The sequence below is a fragment of the Bombus huntii genome, chromosome 17 (genome assembly GCF_024542735.1).
Source record: "Bombus huntii isolate Logan2020A chromosome 17, iyBomHunt1.1, whole genome shotgun sequence".
NCBI classification, from domain to species: domain Eukaryota; kingdom Metazoa; phylum Arthropoda; class Insecta; order Hymenoptera; family Apidae; genus Bombus; species Bombus huntii.
Window position 1 is genome coordinate 2,348,674 of NC_066254.1, and position 23,458 is coordinate 2,372,131.

At 32.1% G+C, this 23,458-nt stretch overlaps 1 protein-coding gene and 3 long non-coding RNA genes across 9 annotated transcripts in view; 2 read left to right on the forward strand and 2 right to left on the reverse strand.

Annotated features, from left to right (window-relative positions):
* The window catches only part of LOC126875020 (uncharacterized), a 185,761-nt gene that overhangs the window by 141,034 nt on the left and 21,269 nt on the right, over positions 1–23,458 (forward strand). The gene's annotated exons all lie outside the window — the stretch shown is intronic.
* LOC126874982 (zinc finger and BTB domain-containing protein 12-like) overlaps positions 1–23,458 on the reverse strand; it is an 84,474-nt gene that overhangs the window by 31,091 nt on the left and 29,925 nt on the right. For both annotated transcript variants that reach the window (XR_007693157.1, XM_050637569.1), the window contains exons 6-7: positions 14,247–14,425; positions 9,690–9,909 (exon numbers count right to left, since the gene is read on the reverse strand). Coding sequence is in view for 1 of the 2 variants with exons in the window: in XM_050637569.1 (XP_050493526.1) it covers positions 9,690–9,909; positions 14,247–14,425 (399 nt within the window). In the remaining variant the exon portion in view is untranslated. The remainder of the gene's footprint in view (positions 1–9,689; positions 9,910–14,246; positions 14,426–23,458) is intronic.
* LOC126875029 (uncharacterized) lies at positions 2,934–8,213 on the reverse strand. The gene is made up of 4 exons (XR_007693208.1): positions 7,919–8,213; positions 6,109–6,259; positions 5,756–6,050; positions 2,934–5,677 (listed from the first exon to the last, which is right to left on the reverse strand). It is a non-coding gene; the product is annotated as an uncharacterized LOC126875029 (long non-coding RNA).
* LOC126875025 (uncharacterized) lies at positions 8,295–13,397 on the forward strand. Of its 5 annotated transcripts, none has more exons than XR_007693201.1 (3): positions 8,295–9,648; positions 9,721–12,319; positions 12,573–13,397. It is a non-coding gene; the product is annotated as an uncharacterized LOC126875025 (long non-coding RNA). The 5 variants fall into 5 exon arrangements; XR_007693198.1 differs by having other exon boundaries at positions 9,721–11,617; positions 12,043–13,397; XR_007693200.1 differs by having other exon boundaries at positions 8,296–9,648; positions 9,721–10,471; positions 10,653–13,397.

Here is a 23,458-nt window from a genome sequence, read left to right on the forward strand (position 1 = left end):
ACCTTCGTTCAGTACATGTACAGGGTGTCCCAGTAATTCCATGTAAAAATATCAGTCGAAAATATGGAGTAAAATTTTGTCATGTAATAAAGTTACCCTACACATTGCGAAACAAAAATTATTAGTTCGATCATATAATGGTCTTTTCTATTGCAATTGAAAAAACTGAGAAAATCTTGAGGAAAGGAAATTAACATTATAAGAACCTGAGTTTTTGTGTATATAAAGAGACTGGCCGGATCATATCGATCCAGATGTTACATATTTCTCCTCAAGCAATTTTTATCCATATATATGCAAATATATGCAAAATATAATGTATATATAATAAATATAATAAAACTACAAAAGAAAAATAACAATTACCATATGGACCGTTTATTTTGAAAGTGGTGTAAGACCATTCTCTTTTATTTTGATGCACCAAAAATGTTGCCCTTAACACTTTTATGAATTGATAACAAAAAAGAGTATTATTTTTCTCTCTCTTTTTCATTTTTCCCTCTAATACATAATGGCTATGGGCAACCAAAAAGAAGTTCTCTCATCTATGATGGTGTCGGTAACCAAACATGTTTTGATCTATAGCGGTTATTCGTAACCAAAAGTCAGTCAAACTCATCTACTGATTGTTACACTGGAACTTTTAGTCATTTTGGTTGTAACTGTAGGACAATAGTCAATGTCAATTACTAACCAAGTGTTGAAATATACATTCAAATAGATATTCAAATATACATATTGAAATATATATTGAAATGCACATATTGAAATATACAGGGTGGTTGGTAACTGGTGGTACAAGCGGAAAGGGGGTGATTCTACGCGAAAAAAGAAGTCGAAAATATAGAATAAAAATTTTTCGTTTGAGGCTTTGTTTTCGAGAAAATCGACTTTGAATTTTCGCTCGGTACGCATGCGATACGTTATAACGGATCTCACTGTGGATCGTTGTCTCGATGGAAAAATTAAAAAAAAATCCTTTTTAAAAATTAAAAAAAAATTGTTTTTCTATATTTTCGACTTTTTTTTCGCGTAGAATCACCCCCTTTCCGCTTGTACCACCAGTTACCAACCACCCTGTATATTCAATTATATGTACTGCAATATATATTGAAACATATATTCAAATATACATATTGAGATATACATTCAAATAGGTATTCAAATATACATATAGAAATATATATTGAAATGCATATATTAAAATATATATTGAAGTACATATATTGAAATATATATTCAATTATATGTACTGAAATATATATTCAGATATACATATTGAAATGTATATTCAAATAGATATTCAAATATACATATTGGAATAGATATTGAAGTGCACATATTGAAATATATATTGAAGTACACATATTGAAATATGTATTCAATTATATATACTGAAATATATATTCAGATATACATATTGAAATATATACCCAAATATACATATTGAAATGTATATTCAAATAGATATTCAAATATACATATTGGAATAGATATTGAAGTGCACATATTGAAATATATATTGAAGTACACATATTGAAATATTAATATAATATTAATAAATATCAATTATATATACTGAAATATATATTCAAATATACATATTGAAATATATACCCAAATATACATATTAAAATGTATATTCAAATAGATATTCAAATATACATATAGGAATATATATTGAAATGCACATATTGAAATATATATTCAAATACACATATTGAAATATATATTCAATTATATATACTGAAATATATATTCAGATATACATATTGAAATATATACCCAAATATACATATTGAAATGTATATTCAAATAGATATTTAAGTATACATATTGAAATATATATTCAAATACACATATTGAAATATATATTTAATTATATATACTGAAATATATATTCAGATATACATATTGAAATATATACCCAAATATACATATTGAAATGTATATTCAAATAGATATTTGAATATACATATTGAAATATATATTCAAATACACATATTGAAATATATATTGAAATATACATATTGTACAATTATATATATATGTATGTATAAAATTGAATATCAATATATGAAATTAAAATCTTTTTTAACATTACCATATTGACAGAACTTTTTCTTCCATTATTTCATATTGGGAGAAAATTCGTATACATATTCTAATATCAGATTTTACTGCTGAATCTGTTTTAAATATTTAGGCACTGCTTAAAATCAAGCTATTTAAGAATAAAGGAGAAAACAAGTCTTAACGTTACACGCGACTGCTAATACGTTTGATCTACCTTTTTGTTCGCTTATTTCGATATTTATACAGTTCGGGAGAAAATAGATTGACGTACGGCAACTAGATTTTTCTAAGAAGAGTTGTTTTATAGACTGAAATTCCAATTCCTGAACGAACTATTTTCAGTCCAAGTAAACGTTTAGACATCGTCGAGAGTAGTCACCGCTCTATTCTCGGATATCCTGTGTTTACAATGGTTCTTGATACACGCATTTTACGTTCCTTTCCGATGTGTCCTTTTGTTCCGCTAGATTCAATTGTTTCGCGAAATTTTATCGAAATTCAAATTTCCCAATTTCCTCTTTTACTTCCTCTAATTCGTCTTACTCTTTAAAACGTTTCTTCGGTTTCTGCTCAAGACCTCACGAGCGTATTACACATGATCAAAAATAATATTTCTATTAACATATACATATCTTTTATGATCAGATTCCTTATCACTCTTGAATCAATAAGCTCGGAAATTTCACTCATTAAGTGTTAGCAATTTTCCAGCGAACAAATTTAAATTTAGTTTCATTGTTTCAAATAACACGATACGCTGTGGTTTATGAAAATATTCGAACATTTTCCATACAACTCTTTTATGAATATATTATGTGCATTATACGAAACTTTTTGAAATTTCATTAGCTCTGTATTATATTTTTTTTTTTTTTTTTTTTTTTTTTTTACTCTAAATGTAGTAACATTTGAAAGCAATCAGAAAATGTACGCAGAAGTTACAAGACAAATGTGCACTTGCAATTAGTAGAAAATCAGTATACAGCTTGAGCAGTAGTCTTAAACGTAACAATTAGTGGCAAAGATCGTCTCTTATTACTATAGCGAGATATATTGGGTTGGCAACTAAGTGACTGCGCACTTTGTCATTAGGTGGTATTAACAAAACCCGCAATTGTTTAGTTGCCAACCCAATAGTAGCTTAGTAATATTTTCACATTTAATTGTGAACATTTTTTTATTCTCGATAACGGTTACGTTCTTGCTCGGTTTATAAGTATTAGAATCCTGATTTGTTGGATATGCACATGAATATATAGTGTGATACAGCATGATGCGCAAGAAAAACACATTAACTGCGTTAAGTGCTCGTAAACTGCCTATACTTTCAACGTAATCAAACATTTTGCCATTTCGTTTGAAAATATGGTACTTTTCAAGACTCGATTTCAATTTAACGTCTTTGCACCGTCATCCAATAACACATCAATTCGAGCTGGAATCAGCGAAATATCTTATCATTTAACAATTAGTCACGCTGTTTTTTACATCACAAAATCTCGATAGGCACGTGCAACGAAATTCTCAAGAGTTAAATCGTTTGCTTTCTATTTCTGTTTTTCATCTCGCAGACTTTATACCCTCTAATCTCTTTTTTATTATCTAGCATTTTTCGAAACACGAGATCAGACGATAAAGTTGTTACGCAACCTTTGGAAAACTTCGTAAGTCTATTTTAATCCGAAATTGAAATATTTCAACATCCACTTGCCAGTACGAAACGTACATAGACTTTTGTTTCTAAACATTTTATATCGCGCTGCTTATAATATGATATCATATTATGGATATATTATGGATATTCTGGTAATACTATGATGCCATTTTTAATTAGCCTAATCAAAACTGTGCCATTCAGAATTGCCTACTGTTTGCGTAAAAGTACTGCCACCGGAAGAAATGTATTTTCCACAAGATGATGATCTTACTGCTGAACTGCAATTTGTTCTTTTCCACTGATAGTAAATCGACTCTTGTTTCAGACACAGGGGCCCTTTTCGATTCTCAAGTAGCTGTTGTTTAATTAAAAATAACAGTGATATCGAATGGAGAAAATTTAAGGATAGTTTAAACGTCCTAGAATATTTTTTGACAAAAGGAAGGTTAACAAACAACGTTTGTTCTTAAAAATCGTTCTTGAAAAAAATCTTCTCACCTGCGAGTTTCGAAGAAAGATATTTTTATGAAAAGTTATGCGATAACTTCTTTATGTTTCCCTCGCTAAACATCTACGATGGTGCTTTCAAGATGTGGTGCTCTAGGGGAAAAACTGGCTTTCTAGTGCATGTTTCAAAGAAGATATTCATTTGACATGTCGAAGAAAAGCAATTTTCAAATAAGAAAACTGAGGCAATTATATGAAAAAGTCAAGTCATTCGGACACAAAAGGTACAAAAATTCTGAATTTTATTTATAGATAGGTAGATTTGTGTTTTAAAAGGAGATAAGAAAGATTTCAATGAGTTCCTCCACGATGAATGCACAAGAATCTGTATGGAAAATTTGCACATAAATGAAATATGTTCGATCTGAGCAAAAAATACGTTTTTGTCACACCTGGGTCAACAAGACCCATTACTAACTGTGGAGAGTTGCCACGACATTCTGTACACGACTGCAGAAAGTTTTAACGGTGTAATCGTCAGAGATTATAAAAAACATTTTAAACTAATAATATTGCACACATAATGCAATTATAAGCGAATATCTTGGAGATATTTCTTTCCAAAGTAAAACTGTGGGTCACTAGGACCCATAAAGATAACCGAGAATCAAACTCTATCCAAACATGAAACCAATATCGAGGAAGTCGAGAATAAAATAATTTCAAAATCAAATTTACCTGTCTCAATCTGCACAAGAAAAATTGCGAAAGAAAGAAATAGATTGTTAGCCAGTCTGTAGTCCAAAAAAGAAAAAAAAATTGTTGTTCCGATGCATCAGCATCGGAGTGCGAACAAAGTTATCAACGTCACAAGAAAGAAGATTGTGTTTTAAATATATTGAATTTGACGAAGCTTCGACTGTCTCCATGGCGAAAAATTTATCAAACAAGAGTACGGAAACGCCGTTTAACGAATAGACAGCGTTAAAAGAATGAAATGGCAAGAATTACATATTAGATGGAAAGAGATAAGAACCTGTGCTGTCTGTGTATAAGAAATAATATGGAAGGAAAATGCAGAATATACATCTCGCGTCAGCAAACATGATAGAAGCAGAGCAAGGAAAATTCTATGGCCCAGAATGAAAGTGAATTAGAAATAACAAGATTAAGTTGGTGGCTTCGCTTTCGAGAGAAACGCGTTTGAAGATCCGCTGAATGACACGTGATTAGCCTCACGGATTTCATCACAGACTGCTATTGTAACTTCCTCTGCTTTTTAGGCCACAGTCCTCGCTTATTTGGCTTATTCGCTGTCAATACTTAATTATTAATTAATTCTTCGAGCTGGGCGATGAACACAACGAACGTAATAAATAAAATTTGGTCTGTTGTTTTAATTGAGACATTGAGAGGGAGAGAGAGTCCATGCCATGGTAGAGATTGTCTCGACAATCTGTTAGCATTCTACCAATATGCGAGGGAACGTTTCAACTGAAACAATGAAGCGAGTTCGATTAAAATTGAAATGGACTATTCTTCTGGCACGCGTCTATAATGTAATTTCCTTACTCTCAAGTTTCGCCTTATTTTTAACCATATCACTCCTCTCGCTCCGCTTGTGCCACGAATTACGATCCATCTTGCATAAGAAGCTTCCATTCGAAAAGCTGAATCTTCTCAAACGATTCGTACAATGTGCAATCTTTGCATTATTACGTAGAAACAGAAAAGCCTTTATACGTAGTTCAGCAACGCTGTCTATTTCCTGGCAGATGCTTTGTGAGTCCGTTGTGATCAAAAACAGTAGACAGAATAATGACCAATTGAATAGTTAAACAGAATTAGCATTTGAGAAACAGATAGGCTACAGAAATACAGAGGTTATTCGTGTTCTGACATCGTGAAGAAATGTAATTACTTACGTGAATGATTACACTGTTTAAAACAATTAGAGAATCATCGTTACGAACGAAATGTTTTACTGATGCAATAAACTTGACTGGTGCAGTCAGGCGAACACGAACGAGCAACTCACGTAAGCTTAGTAGAAATTGACATGTTATTCGTACAATGCTGTAATAAAGATTTACTTTATGATAAACGTTAAAAAAATATACAAAGTGTAAAAAAATTATAAGTTACGACTATAATGGTTAGATTTTATGGATATAGGTCCTATACCAACGTATTAATATTTATATGGAACAACGAGATACCAACGCATTAGGTCCTTAGCTTACTACGTAAGTCAAACTGGAGTTCGTGAAAAATATAAATATAGATAAATGATGAACACAACGGTGGTAAATTTACTATAGAAATAATAATAATAATTTTTAACATCGTTTGTATCTGTTTTGAAAATCGGATTGCCACTGCCGCGATTGATATGGCCCGAACATGACACCATCAGTCCCACTCGTCACGTTAAATATACAGTGTCTCAATAAAACCATAGCGCAGAGAAGAGAAGATGGCTGGTGAGGCAGCACAAGGGCAAGAATGGTACTTTGCCCGCTCTACCTCGCTCCACCTTTGAAAGCTGTTCACAGAAGCGTCAATTCAAGGGGCGTTACGAGACATTCGTAATGTTAAAACGCATACGAACAGTTACACGATCTACATTTGTCGAAGTTTACGATCGTACAATAGCGATAACGGCCGAGGAACACTGTTTAGATTTCACGGCACACTTTGACAGTGTCTGTACAGTCAGTGTAAAAAATATTCGTATAGTACTTAACTTCGTTTGTAGAACACCGTTTAGTAACAAAAAAAAAAAAAAAAACGAAATGAGAGCAAAAGATATGTATGTATTCTTACAAGTCCTCAGAATAATTTTCAAAAAAGAAAAAAGTACAATACATGTTCCAATTGTGAAGATATTAATAAATATGTAGCGAATGGTAAAAATATATGCGTAATAGATATTCGTACAGTTACCGCTTCGTAGGATAAAATATACGTAGATATTTGAACAGATGAGCTGTATCAAAATGCAGAAAAAAGTGGGTTTGTAAAACAATTTCATCGTGATGCAAAATAACAATTAAAGCATAATGCTACTAATACGCGAGCGTGGATCTTGTTTGATGTTTGGAAACACTTGAAAGTACCTTCACAACCCGTAGATATAAATGTTATTGAAAATATAGGGGATCATCTAAGACGAAAAATATCGAATCATCGTATTTCATAAAGAAATGATTTAGAGAGAGCTATTTTAGAAGAATGGAAAAATATTTCGAGTAGAGTACTCGTCAATTTGGTAAATTCAATACCACGACGGTTTCGAGCTATAATAAAATCAAAAGAAAACTCCTTAAGTATTGAAATAATTAAATCTAGTGACTCCCTGTATTAGATATTAGATAAGATTTATTCGTTTTTTAAATGTTTGTTAACGTTTTCACGAAGGATATAAATATCCCATCTAGTTGTTTATGAAAATTATTCTGCAGACTAATAAGAATATATACATATTCATGTAGAAAACTTTGTTCATGAACGATGTTCTACAATATTTTTGTTGAAATTAATTACGAATACTTTTTACACTGGCTGTATGTAGTTAGAAATGTACGTCGTCGCAGTAGTTATGCTATATAAATGGTTATGACTTTAATTCCAGTCAATATCTTATCGTTTGTAACCTACTTGGTTTTGTGTTTTGTTTACTATTTCCATCGCTTGATGCTATATGACAAACACGCTTAATGACAAATCACTTACCTGCTACCTGAATTCATTTATTTCAAGAGGATGACTGGATAATTCGATAATATTGATTTCGATGATCTTCAGATATGTTGTTAAGCTTATCATTCCGAACAGCTTTCACCTACACAAGTAACCGCCGCTTAGCCTATTCGGATATTCATAAAAATCTTCAATTCAATTTAGTTTCCATTACACTTCACACTCTGCCATATGAGTGACCGTATTTTCACATAGCTCAATCTAAACTTAACTCATTGCTGTTAATCGTCCTTAACACAAATAAAAAAAGATAAATTAATAGGTTATAAGTTGGGTTAGATTAATATTTGCCAAACTAAATGTACAAAGTAATTCAGATGTCCCATAGGTGGCTGCACTGCGCGATGTGACGGAGGATGGTTGCATGTGTATTGAGGACGAGATTACAATAAAGTGAGTCTTGTGAGAGACACTCTTTCTTGGAAGAGACTAAGATTGGAAATATTAAATTATTAATAAACAAAGAGTATTTTTTGGTCTGTTAAGAAAATATATTTATACGTTCTTAAGTTCTTCTGTATATACAATAAAAGTCAAACCAAATAAAACAACACCAAACTAAAGCCGAGCAGCGGTAACGTATATAAGTAAAAGTTGTTCAAAGTGATGATCTTGACAATATATTATATAACCCAACCTAAATTTAACTCATTGATGCTAATCACCCTTGATGTAATGAAAAAAAAATATAATAATATAATAATGAAAGATATATTAATGGGTTATAGATTAGATTAGATATGTATCAACTAAATTATATTGAAGCCAAGCGATGGTAACATATATGAGGAAAACGTTGTTCAGAATTATAATCTTGACAACATATTTCAAGGTCATCGATATCATACGTGCGTTGCCTCTTTATAAATAATTGCGGACGGAAATAATAGCAACTTATGAGATAAATTTCAAAGATAGTGTCCCTAACCTCGCCTTTTTCTGCTTTCAAATTTATGTAGCTGATCAATGTGGCTCCTGAACGATTTATGTTGATAGTTGCGCACAACAACAAAGTTCCTACGTTTCACGAATTTTTGTTTTTACGGACAGTTTTATGGTGTGAGAAAGGATGGCTCTATGATTCATTAAAATCACTGACACCGTTTTCGCGGATCACAATTCACAAAAATACCGGATTTCACCTGGTAAACAACAGCTTTAACTGATTGGCAGTATTAGCACGGAGAAATAAGAGAGGACTTTTTACTTAAGCATGTAGGTATATTGTAGCAAATAATTGATAGCCGGATGCTTTGTGACGTTCAGATTAAGAATACTAGCCTAAAGCTAACACAGATCATAAATTTCATATTGACAAAATTTATTTATCTGTTAGCCACCAGCTTCTGCTCTGTCTTGAGTTTCAGTTAGCGTTTTCAATCCGGCAGCCACAAGGCAGCCAGCCATCAATTTCTTGCAGCGATAAAACTACATGCATAGGTAACGATCATCTCTTATTGTTATATTTTTCCATGTTAATACTGTCTACTATCGGTCAATTCCAGCAGGTCTGGTGTTGGTGAATTCCAGCGTTGGCGAAGTCGGTGAATTGTGATTCGCGAAAACAGCATCGGTGATTTCAATGGAACCTGACCTGTGTCACTATAATCAATCAGATCCACATTCCTTGTTCCTGTACAATACGTACGATTATAATCTTGTTCGAGAACATACCAACCTAATAAATCCAGCAATGGTCAAAAGTAGTTTGTATATATATTGAGAAAAAGTAGCTGCTACTTACATATAATAGCCTGTACTTTGGCCTTATCTAGCGCAGGTTTCACTGGTCTTTCAGTGGCAGTTCCAGCTCGGCTCCATCGTTGTCCTGTGACCGAGCAGGTGGCCAACTCGGTGGGGCTGAACAAAATTGCAGCCAGTCCACGGGTCAATTTTCTGTAATCGCTCCATTTCACAGCCCTTAGTTGTTCCTCGCAAACTGCTATTCCCTCTCCCAAATGCACCTGTCGAACACATGTTTGTCAAAGTTTCAAAGAAAAAGAAAGCCAACATGTTTATGCTAATTTCTAATCCAGGAAAATAGGTACAAAAATAATACATATAGTATATATATTACAGGTGCAGTGTTTGAGTTCTGCGCGTGAGTCAAAAATGCATGTAGGTGTTGCAAATCGCAGATGCTGATCTAAAAAAAAAAATGATGCTTTTGTATTAAAACAAGGAAGAAATTAAAACATATCTTAAGGAAGGAAAGTTTTAAAGGAACGTAATAGAATTTTCAGATACAGATAAATATAGTGAGTAGCAAAATACAGTGTTCTCTAAGTTAATTTAGTGACGCGACTCACAGTGGAGTATTGCATCTAAAAAAGCTGTTCAAAATTCAAATTTTCAATCTCGTTTAAAAAAAGGGAACAATATTAATATTATTGCAATGAAATGACATGGTGCCCATTTCTGTGACCTTGAACTCTATACGAAGGCAGGAAACCGTATGACAAGCATTCACTTTCTTCGTAAACATGTTTTTTTCAAAATTCAATGGAATTTACATATTTTTTCAATGTAAGTATATAGTACACTAATATGGACACTATGAATAGAGTTTCAAGAGATAATTACATTTTTATAAATAATTAATTTATATTATGTGTCAGGCTCTGTCAGACAATAAGAAACTATGAAATATAGTATGCTACCATTGCATTATATTAAAGTCTTTTCATACTCTCTTTTTTCTTTTTAGTTTTCTGCCTTCCTGAAGCGCAATAGAATTTTTCTCCTGCAACGTTCTTTCGCTGATTTGCCACCCAGCGATATTTTTTAACAGTAACAAATATTTCAAATTCGTAGAGTTGTTACAATTACGCTGTTCACAATGTTCTAATGAAAATTTCTACCGTGTTAAAACCCCGTTACATTTATATATATAAATAACAGTTATCGCATTAATAGAAAATTAATCTGCTAGTGTTAAATACTAATTCTTTGAGAAAAGGGAGGAAGGAATAATTTTGAGTCAACGTTATACTCATTTTGATCCTTGAAAGATGTGAAGATAAATAGAGCATTAATTAGGTCTGTCTTGTTTAATAGATTAACATCTTAATAGGATGTGAAGGTTACGCTATCTCAAAGTGAAAACCGATATCCTCATCCAGAGAACACTGTATTAATCCTTTCACTATGGAAGCTTATCTGCGAAATTATAATGAATCTGGCACAAATGTTCAATTACTTAAAGCATACTGAATTAATCAGAATCAGAGTTTTATATAATTGAATGACCGTTTCACATTAATCAGACGATTACAAACGTTTATAATTTTCTTGCAACGACTAAAAATAAATTTTGGTGCAGAAAGTGTAATTCAAAAATTTCTTAATTTCGATATAAAAATACGTAATTAATTCATGTTTAATTTCTCAACCAAATTTCCACGGAAATGATCAATTTGATCGTTGAGTGATTCGGTTGAAAACAGATTCACTTGCTAGTTATATATTTTCATAATATTAATTTATATTTAATTTACAGTTTATTTAGATGCCATCAAAGTGTTCTTCGCTCTATCTATAAAAAGACGTAGCTACCATCGCTCGAAAGTATTCCACATAATTTAACTACAATATTACACACAGTTAGCAGGGATTTCGTCTCGAGTACGGTAAAGCTACCTATATTAATATTATTTAATAAGAAGAACAAAGGTATTGGGTTCATGAAATTTTCAAATGACAGAACAATCACGCGTTTGATATTCCGTCTGCTGTTACAGTTCACGTAAAAATTATATGTTCTTTATTTATAATTTTATCGTAAATTATTCGTTTGGTAAATTAACAGTAAGAATTGTACCATTATCTGTATATACTTGTACAAACGATTATTCGTATTATTCGAATAATTCTGCGCTCGTTATTCGAATAAGTGTATGAAACAATTGATTACGGACAACGAATAATTACTTCACTGACAAAATACTCGACTAATATGAATTTATCCCGATAGTCTTGGATAAATATTCATTTGAAACGATTCGAATAATGAACAATTCGCCCGACTCTGTAACTGTAGAATTTATAATTTAATGTAAAATGTAACTGGAGAATTAATAAAGTTGTACTATTAATAGGAACCTACCAAACTATCTAGATATTTCCGAGCGATAGTGTACAGAGGTATTTCCAGTTTAACCGTTTGCTGGCCAACTCCGCCGTAGCGGAAGAGTTAAAGGTAACAGTAAATAGAAAAATAAGGAGAAGATAAACACGTAGTGAGTGAAGAAATAAATATATACGTATAAGAACCATGGTCCAACGAAAACAAGCAAAAACAGTAAATAATGTACAGTACATAAATACACAGTAAATAACTGTAAAAGTAGATAAATTGCTGTGAACGATAAGAAGGTAAGAAAATATAAAGTCTTCACAGTTAGATCAATAAGTGTGCAGACGACTATGAAAATGGTGTAAAATTGAAAGAAGTTGAATTTTTGTTTTTGCATGACAAATTTTTCACTCGAGTCACTTCCGGCATCACCGACGCAGATGCGGAAGCAAGAAAATTGAATGTTGAAAGAAAATTAGTATTTCAAAGTGTTAGAGGATGCAAAAACACGAACGCGAGACTCAAGCAACTTGCGTCAATAAATTATTACAGCTCTTTAAGACAAGCGGATAAGAAAAGAACGTAGAGGACAGGTAACTGCCTTTAATTAAGGATGATAAAGAAGAAAATAATTTCTGGAATAATTTGGAGTGAAACAGCCTCAGGGCGTATGATATTAACAATTAGCAAGCGCAGAAAAAGATTCAGTGAAAATAAACAGAAGCAAAGCGAAGGAGGAAAATGACACGGTAATTTGCACGTATATTATGCTAGCTAGATTATGCGCCAATTAAATATTCTTCTTGGCGCTGCATTAATGTAGGTGAATTAATTCCTTTACGTAGCATATGTGACGACAACGTTTTCATAAAAAACTAGTTGAATTATTTCAGAAAAGGGATACTCTTAAGTGAACAAATTACGTTAAGAATATTCGCAAATCAGATAACAGGTTGGCTTTTCTAGTTAACAGGTTAAGAAGAAAGACAGTCGTTTAAACGAAAGGAAATGTCTTTGAAAATTTTGTGAAAATATACAGTGTGTCCAGTTTATCTCAAAACATGCGAATGATGAAGATATGAAAAAAACTTTTCAAACAAAAATTCCACGATATCGAGGAGAATATACTATATAGTCTTGTGTATTTGACCTTGTAGTGACCTTGAAACTCTCTGCGAAAGACGTTAAAATTGTCTAATGGATAGCTTTATCTTTCAGTAGATTTTCTTGTAACTGGAATTCAGACGTTTTCGAAACGCTACAGACTCGTGTCTTTTGCACCAGGTTTCAAGGTCGAATACACCAGAGTATAGTAAACTCGCCTCGATGTCCCGCAACTTTCGTCTGGAACATCTTTTTGCACAATCTATATTTTTCGGAATAGGATAATTATTGTTATATAATAATTATTTTTTAGGATAATTATTGTTCAGAGATATTATTATACAATTTATGTAAATATTTCTATATATTTCTATATATACTTAATAAATTTCTGTATAATTATATAGGATTATAAAAATCATTCGGAGATAAACCGGACACACTGTATGTAACTTTACCCAATACGTAATAATCTTGGCAAATAATTAATAAAACCGACAGTGCAAGATATTTTGTAGAAAACGAAAGACAAGAATAGTCGCGCCTGAATTTCACTTGAAAGTCCGTCGTTGAACGCGATCGATCGTTTTGTTCGAAAGTGTACGAAAGTTTTCGAGAGGCAAGTTAAATGACGAAATTCGCGTGATTTATCGTTAAATGCGTTTTCCAGTGTCCAACGGAAATTTACCGTGAAATTTATTTTCACCATTTTTCTATTGAAATACGTATGTAGCAAACTAAGTTGCAAAACCAATAAATGAACACGCGCCGAGTGCGCGTAAGTGAAACGTGTCAATGATACGCGCAACATTGCCTCTCTATAAGACAACGTAAGTAGCGCACGAACGCATAAACCAGGATTCTTCCAGATAAAAGAATGAATACTTTTATAAAAACGAAATCTCGAATATTCCGTATCACTGATTTGTTTTATTAATTTGCATAGATCGTTTGAAATTACTGCGGTCGTATTCCGTATCATTAATCTATTTTATTAATTTGCATAGATCATATGAAATTACTGCGGTCGTATAAAAAACTGGACTAAGACTGGGTTAACAACGATGCGAGCTTGAATGAAATGAACGAGGAGAAAAAAATATAAGAACAATGGAAATTTACCACGCCGTCGGAAGAGGACTCCTCGAAACCACGGAAAGCAGGCATCGCAGCAGGAGGTGTAGTTCTCATATCCAAGGGTAACCATTCACTCCTCGATGGCGAATTACCCTGTACAGACGGGGATCCATGTTTTCCACCCCTTGTCCCAAGCCGCGGCCTGCCGCGGCGTACCCTTCGACCTGAACAAGTATTTTCATATAGCGTTTCTCAAATGCTATGTTCTCTCAATATAGATATAGATATATATATATATATAATCCAATAAAATTTCTTCATTTCGAACCTATGAATTTCTTATTTTAGCAAACGCTGTTATAGAGTACATTACAGATTTGGGCAAGATTTCTTTGCAACGAAGATGGAGAAAAACGATTTTAAATAATGAGTACACTGTGGATATTTACTAAGGTCCCATTGAAACTACTGATACAGATTTCATCGACACTGCTTTTACCAATGACAATTCACCGGCACCAGACTTGCTTGACAACCGCTTTGACCAACAACAGGTTTAATCGACGACAGCGTTAACCGACAACAACAATGATCGATACAGAGTTTAACCAATTGTTTACAGCAAGCTACGATCTAGCTTTGTCCTAGCTACCTAGAGAGTATGTATCTCGATCACGGTTAGTACTGTCGTTGATCAAGTGCCTGGTATCGTTCAAGTCTGGTGTCGATCAAATGCCTGGTATCTATCAAGAGCCTGGTATCGATCAAGTCTGGTGTCGATCAAGAGCCTGGTATCGTTCAAGTCTGGTGTCAGTCAAATGTTTGGTATCGATCAAGTCTGGTGTCGATCAGTGCCTCGTATCGGTCAAGAGTCTGACATTAATCAGGTGTCTGCTGTGGATGAAGTATTTGTTGTCGATCAAATGTCTACAGTCGATCAAGTGTCTGATGCCAGTGAATTATTGGCGTTCCAATGAAGTCATCGATACTGTTTTCACTAACAACAATTCACAGGTCACGGACTTGATCTACAACAACTTTGGCTGACAGTAACTTCAACCGATGACAGTATATATTAAGAACTGTCAATGATCGACACAGAACTTGATCAATTGTTTATAGCAAACTCGACTAAAATACAAGTATTGTGTTAGTCTACTTTCTAGCTTTCTCGTACATCTGCGAAATGTATGATTGTATCGGTTAGTAAAGACAATTATGTTAATTATAGTATAAAAATCGGTTCTTTATTAACTAATACCATCACACAAGTAGCTAATGTTTTGGCAAAACCAGAATGCAGATTGGAACAATATTTTGAACCAGAGCTTTTTAAGCTATAGGTTGAACAGAATTATGAGGCTATAACAATTTTTGTATCTGTCACATACCAGTGATTCTGTCATTAAAGGATCAAGGATTCATCTAATTATTAATCGACACAGATTTTAAAAAATCATTTAAATGAATTTTGGCTTGGAATTAGAACAGAACTTGCAACAATTTCTACAATAGTTTTAAACACATTTATAACATTTTATGCTACGTGTTTATATATACGATTGTGAAATCAAAATTTCGATTAACCGTGAGAAACTTTGAAAATGCTCTGTTATATCAAATATTTGGCCAAGATTTAATTTTTTATCCAAAAATAAACAAGCATATTTATCAAGATTAAACAAACAAATTTAGTTTTGCCCTAATAAGTGCTACTGAGTGATAAAATCAGAAATATAACACGCATTGTTTAAAATTAAGCTTTTTTGATTTATTATCTATTAATTGCTTGTTTGTATATTTATTTTGTGCTACATTTTTACGTATACAGTTAGCGTCGCGTAAAATTTTCCCGGACGAAATGGAGTCACGAAAGAAAAAAGTTTAAAAAACGCCGAGTTCAACCAAACTCGTACTTGGCTCGAGCTTGCAGTAAAAAACTGGTTATACTTTATGTCGACCATTGTTGTTATCGGTTAATACTTTCATCACAGTGGTTGTCAGTCAAAGTTATCGTTGCTCTGGCGTCAATAAAATCTGTGTCAGCGATTTCAATCGGATCCGATATTTACATATGCAAATTTTTAGTTATGAATACAACTAAAAAAACTAAGCAAAAATTTCACTAACTGAATATTCATGTATTTTTGACATGCGCATTCCGCATATTTTTGCACTTTTACATTTTTCGTAGCTGCGTAAAAATCACCAAAATAATGAGCTATTGTGTTGGCAACTAAGTGGTTGCGGATTTTGTCATTAGATGGTGTTGAAAAATCCGCAATCACTTAGTTGCCAACCTGATATTTCATCTACTTCATTATTTGCATCTTAGAAGCAACATAGGGGAAACAACTTTATTTTATGTTCAAATCAAATAAATAATTTTCGAGTAATTTTCTACCTTAGTTAAATTTCTCAGATAGAAGAAATAATTTGGATTCTAATATTAAATTAAAATATTATCTTTTGCATACAGTTGAGTTATGAACCGCATAATCGTGAATTATTTTATAACATAGTAATATTTAATCTCTGAAATGTATATATAATTATACAACATAAACATATAACTCCAATTATCCTTCTATTATTAATATTTCTTTTATTATTTACTTAAATTAATATTTAATATTAATTAATTATTAATTTTGCGTGACCTATGAGACAGCAAAAGCAGCATTTCTGACGCAATTGACAATGTTGGATGAGAAATTATTTAAGACAATATTTCAATAAACATTTATCCAAATACGAAGTATGGAATAAAATAAAAAAATTTTATTTGATAGTTAAACAACGAACTAAATTTTAAGATTCTTTTAAGGAAAATTATTTACTTGTTCGAATAAACTGGCGCATAATTATTTCAAAATAACATCTACTCAAATGTTTTATTTAAATAATGGCCAAGCCCGCGTAATGAATATTTAAAACTATCGAAAAACGCGGTACAAGAAGTAAAGGTAAATTGAAAATGTAGAAGGTAAATTTTTAATACGAGGCGTCATTTCCGTGAAACTGGAGTTTGAAATTTTTATAAGTACGCATAATGTATACACACGCGTTTCGCTCATTCCTATCTGCATAAATTCGAATAATCAGCAGCAAGTTATTCTACCTGCAGGAATAAGCGAGAAATGCGAAATAAAATGCTATCGTTTAATTTTCAAAATACAGGCGCATCATGAGAAATTACTCGGAACGCAAACAAACGAAAAGCTAAATGCAATATCGTTATCAATATAATACACATTGATAAATGAGACTAATTTTGAGATACACTTACAAACAAATACAAATATTTATTTCGTAGAAAAGAAATACATCGTAAACAGAGAATTACGCTCATTTATACGGCACATAAAATTACGATATAAAATAATCGCGGAACAGATCGATCGATAATTTCCGCGTCTCAAACGTAACAATTCTAACCTCAATTTTGCTCTTTGATGACAGCCACGTTTATGAAATTCTTATTATACGAATACAATAAGAACTGATTTTTCTCACGAAGATTGAGCCTCGTTTTAAAATTGTCGTTTTACGTTTCCGGTTCGACAACTTTCAATCGCTTTGTGCCCCATATTTTGCTACGTCCTGTACATGAAACATTTGTAGGTTAGTCAACTACAGACCAGCTTTGCCAAATATGTATGTACACATATGGAAAGAGATTTGATTATATATTATAAGTATATTTTGATTATATATTTTATAAAAATATTTTGATTATATAAATTTGATTTGATTATATTTATATTGTTAATTAGTATTTCTATGGATATGAATTTATTAAAATAATATATAATATTATATTATACAATATTTATTATATAATATTTATTAAAATAATATAAATAAAAGCAGTAATATAGTTGATATTAAAGAAAATATATATAATTTATTTAAAATAAATATTTAATTTTTATTAAAAATTAGAATATTTTATATAAAAATTTATTTATGGGATATTAATATTCCTATTAGCTTAAAAGCTTATTATATATATATATATATATATATATATATATATATATAATAAAATAGTTAGTAATAGTATATAATAAATAAACATTAATATTTTATCAAAATATATCTTTAATCAAACATATTACTTATTTTATTTAATATTAATATATATAAATATATATGTTAATTAATTATGAAAGATTGTATATCTTCAAATTGTCAGATACTTTTCACTGAACACTTGCTAGCTACAGTTTGTCGTACAAGAGCATACTCGTTGTATCACTGTGGAACACACTGATGGAACAGTGTAATCTAAAATACAGTTTGTTGTACAATTTTATAAATGTCGTATTCATTGTAAAACAGTGAACGACACGAAACACAGATTTCGACTTCTTTTTTCGCGTAGAATCACCCCCTTTCCGCTTGTACCACCAGTTACCAACCACCCTGTATATGTAACGAAGAGAAGATAAAATATAATGTCGACAATAATCTTAATGATATTCTCGCATCAATTCCTGGACTCTATGATTTGAAGATTAATGGAGAATTTTATACAATTAATTCTATTAATTCTGTGAATTCTATTAATTCTATGAATTCTAATAATCCTATTAATTCCGTGAATTCTATTAGTTCTATGAATTCTATGAATTCCATTGATTCTATTAATTTTATGAATTCAATTAATTCTATTAATGTTATTAATTCTATAAATCCTATTAATTCTGTTAATCTTATGAATTCCATTAATTCTATGAATACTATTAATTCTATTAGTTCTATGAATTCTATTAATTCTATTAATTTTATTAATTCTATAAATCCTGTTAATTCTATGAATTCTATTAATTCTATGAATACTATTAATTCTATTAATCCTATTAATTCTATGAATCCTATTAATTCTATGAATACTATTAATCCTATTAATTCTATGAATTTTATTAATCACCTTCATAATCATAGAATGTTCTATATCTAACGAAGAGAGGAACAGGTTTCGAATGTAAAAAGTTCAATCCCCTACAAAAAATTCTGTTAACGATTACTAATATTACTGGCGAAAAGATTATGCAATTTTGCAAGTAATTAAATTTAAAAAATTGCACAGTGTGTCAAATGTTCGACACCAAGAAGAGCATGGAAAAAGTTAGTGAATTACATTGAAGATACCATATAGGAAAAGGTGGAAGATAATATTGAACAAGAACGTGGAAGATAATCGTTTTGCATTGAATACAATACCAGATAAGATTCGCTGATAGCAACGTTGACGCGGCAGAATGGATTCAATCTGACGAATCATCTTCAATTGATCATGACATTAATATTATATGTACTTCGAATAATGGATTGAAACACGAATATAGTGGTAATGATGATATTCTCCAAAGTTTTGAAGTATTTGACGTCTTAAAAATAGAGCTAAGGTGGTAGAAGGTACAAAAGGAATGTAACTCTACCGAATTAAATCCGGTGAAAAAGTTGATTTAGCAGCTAAAACCACTTGGCATCCATAAATCTTTAATGGGATCATACTCAATTTCATTATTTGTATTGCTGTTATTAATATTTATGTTCTTTCTTGAAATATATAAAACAAAGATGTACTTGCTAAGATGAACACCTTTCTATTTAATTTCATTACTTTTATTGTCATTATTATAATCCATGTTTTTTCTTGAAATATATAAGACAAAGATGTACTTGCTAAGATGAACACCTCTCTATTTAATTTCATTATTTGTATTACTATTATTAATATTTATATTGTTTCTTGAAATATATAAGACAAAGATGTACTTGCTAAGATGAACACCTTTCTATTTAATTTCATTGCTTTTATTTTCATTATTATAATCCGTGTTCTTTCTTGAAATATATAAGACAAAGATGTACTTGCTAAGATGAACACCTTTCTATTTAATTTTATTACTTGTATTCTCATTATTATAATCCATGTTTTTTCTTGAAATATATAAGACAAAGATGTACTTGCTAAGATGAACACCTTTCTATTTAATTTCATTGCTTTTATTTTCATTATTATAATCCGTGTTCTTTCTTGAAATATATAAGACAAAGATGTACTTGCTAAGATGAACACCTTTCTATTTAATTTCATTGCTTTTATTTTCATTATTATAATCCATGTTTATTCTTGAAATATATAAGACAAAGATGTACTTGCTAAGATGAACACCTTTCTATTTAATTTTATTACTTGTATTCTCATTATTATAATCCATGTTTTTTCTTGAAATATATAAGACAAAGATGTACTTGCTAAGATGAACACCTTTCTATATAATTTCATTGCTTTTATTTTCATTATTATAATCCATGTTCTTTCCTGAAATATATAAGACAAAGATGTACTTGCTAAGATGAACACCTTTCTATTTAATTTTATTACTTGTATTCTCATTATTATAATCCATGTTTTTTCTTGAAATATATAAGACAAAGATGTACTTGCTAAGATGAACACCTTTCTATTTAATTTCATTGCTTTTATTTTCATTATTATAATCCATGTTCTTCCTTGAAATATATAAAACAAAGATGTACTTGCTAAAATGAACACCTTCCTATTTAATTTCATTACTTGTATTGTCATTATTATAATCCATGTTCTTTCTTGAAATATAAAAAACAAAGATAAACTTGCTAAGATAAACACCTTTCTATTTAATTTCATTATTCGTACTGTTATTATTAGTTTACATATCCTTTTCTGAAATACACAGAACATAAGATGAACGTCTTCCCATCTAATTTTATTATTTGTATTACTATTATTAACATGTACGTCCTTTTTTTAGATACCTAGAACAAAGATGAACTTCTCCTTGAACATGAGGGAATTAACTGCCCTATCATCTAAAAATTCCTTTATCCGAACATCTTTATTCCCCCAATTAGTTCAGATAACTGAGGTTCTACTGTGCCTATATTTACAAAGCCATCTCACCCAAGCACTTTGATTCATTCATTCTCTTTGTCCCATTCATACTGACTCCGACCTACTCCAAGACTAGTTGCCCTTTTATTATACCTTTGTCTGTTTGCTCAAAACTCTCCTTGATCTACTTTTTACTAGCCTATCTTTTTATTTCTCTTTCTCCTGCAGTCTCTCCAGCCATTCTACAATCCTTCTATCCCATCTTTCGCCTACTACGTCTTCCAGCCTGACACCTCTTTCGCTTTCGCTGCAGTCCTTTGTCACATGCACTGAACTCCATCCAACGAATCGAGTTAGCAGAGGTAAACAAACTCACGCGATTGGAACAGAAGCGTATTCGCAAGCTTCAGAGATACCGTGTCGTAAACCCGAAAGCTGGAAACTGGGCCCAAAGGTACATTTCCACGTGACAGTTCAATGTGACAGTACGTTTGCACATGGTACAAAGTCACGAAGCTCCTCTCTAGGAGGCAGACAGGCAGCAACACAATGTACTGTTCTAATTTTTAGCCTCGTGACTCCAAAGTCACGACTTAGAGTCCTACGACCTAAATTTGATGATGTGGTTTTCACACTCATGACACTAAATGATACGACCTTTGTTGTGAATATTAGACTCTTTTTGTCATGACGTGGAGCTTGCTTCGTTTTACGCTGTCACAATAGCAACTATCGTAACTTTTACTGTCACATGGAGATCTGTGTGAACAATGACTCGTATGAACCGGCTCCTCAGCTCAACTGCTGATCTCCTGCTTGCCTGACCACGTGCTTGGTAGACGAATGCTTCGTTTCCCTCTACCAACTGCGGTCGTTGAGAGTACAACAGGCTCCTCCCAATCTACCCACGCACAGATCACACCTTCTATCCTCAGTGTCTATTTTCCCAATTTTTCCAAAATTCTACACTCTGCTTGTTCTGTTAACTCTCGGCCTCCTCTTTCTTTTCTTAGATAACCTGGCAGCCCCATCGTTCGGACATATTTGTACCTATCATTTTATTTCGAATATTTGTTACTAAATAGACGTAAAATATTCATACTAACTGAATAAATAATAAAAGAGCCATAATATTGTTTTTTTTTTAACAATCGCGTAGCTGTTGCACTTGCACTTGGTGCCAACGTTTCCTGGACATCGCAGTCTGCTTCTTCAGCGCAGACCTGAAACTGAGGGTCCCTGGCCCCGTTGTTTCCATTTTTACCGAGCGACGTTCCGCTTGGCTGATCGAACTGATCAACCAACTCGCGAGTTCTAACTGTCACAAAATCTAACCGGAAGCCGTTCAATTCGATCAGCCAATCGAATTACAAGACCCGTAAAGTGCACTTGCAAATCGTACGGATGTGACACTCGTGGACCAAAATCACCTGACGATCACACGAGAGTTTGAAATCTGAAAATGTCGAACACGTTTCTACGTGTTTTCGTTTTCGTACTTTCGATAGCATTCTGTACGATAAACAGATTCTATGCGAATGTTTGGCGAGCTCGCTCTCGTACCACAAACTGTACAGTTCTCAGCCATTTCAATGTCTCAGCGCAGCTCCTTCGCTTGCACTTTTTAAGCTTAGAAAGAAATAATAAACAGATATAATAGAAATTGTCTGTGTGACTCGTCCGCCAAGATATTTCTCCAGATTCTCAGATTTGAAATGACAAACTGGCGGCAAATACATTTAAAACAAAAAAGAGGGGAGAACTGTTTAATTGGAAAAAGGGGTGAAATTCAGAAGACCAATCAGAAGGTGGACCTTCTTCCATCTTAATTAAAGAGCGACGAGGAGAAGAGAAAGAGAAAGTTGGGGAAGAACGTTTGCCTGTAATTATCGTTCAAAAAGTACGCTTCGCTCGTAACAGCAAACCCTGTGATGTTTCGTGTTCAATCGGCTAATCGATTGCAGAAAATTACAGGTTTCTCGATAAAACACGTATGTCCATTTCCAACGATATCTCGCGTCTACAACTTTCGAAAGATAATATTTATTAAATAAAGCTGATAGAAATTCGTTTGTTTCTAACAAATGTTCGTCTCGTGTTTAAATAATCTTCGCTGAAGGAGATCTTCATGCTGAACACTTTACGCTGCGGAACTTAAAATTAAAATAAAATCGAAACGGAACGGTATGCTTGCAAAATCGTAAAAAGTTTGTCGATTTTACTAAAATTTCATGGTTAATCGACAGTGGGAAATCTTTTCGCGGCAACGCATCGATGTTGTTGTAAGTCGATCAAAATAATGTTGGCATTTTTATATGATAATTAAGAGGCAATAAAAATTAGATTAAATAATTAAAATAAAATTTTT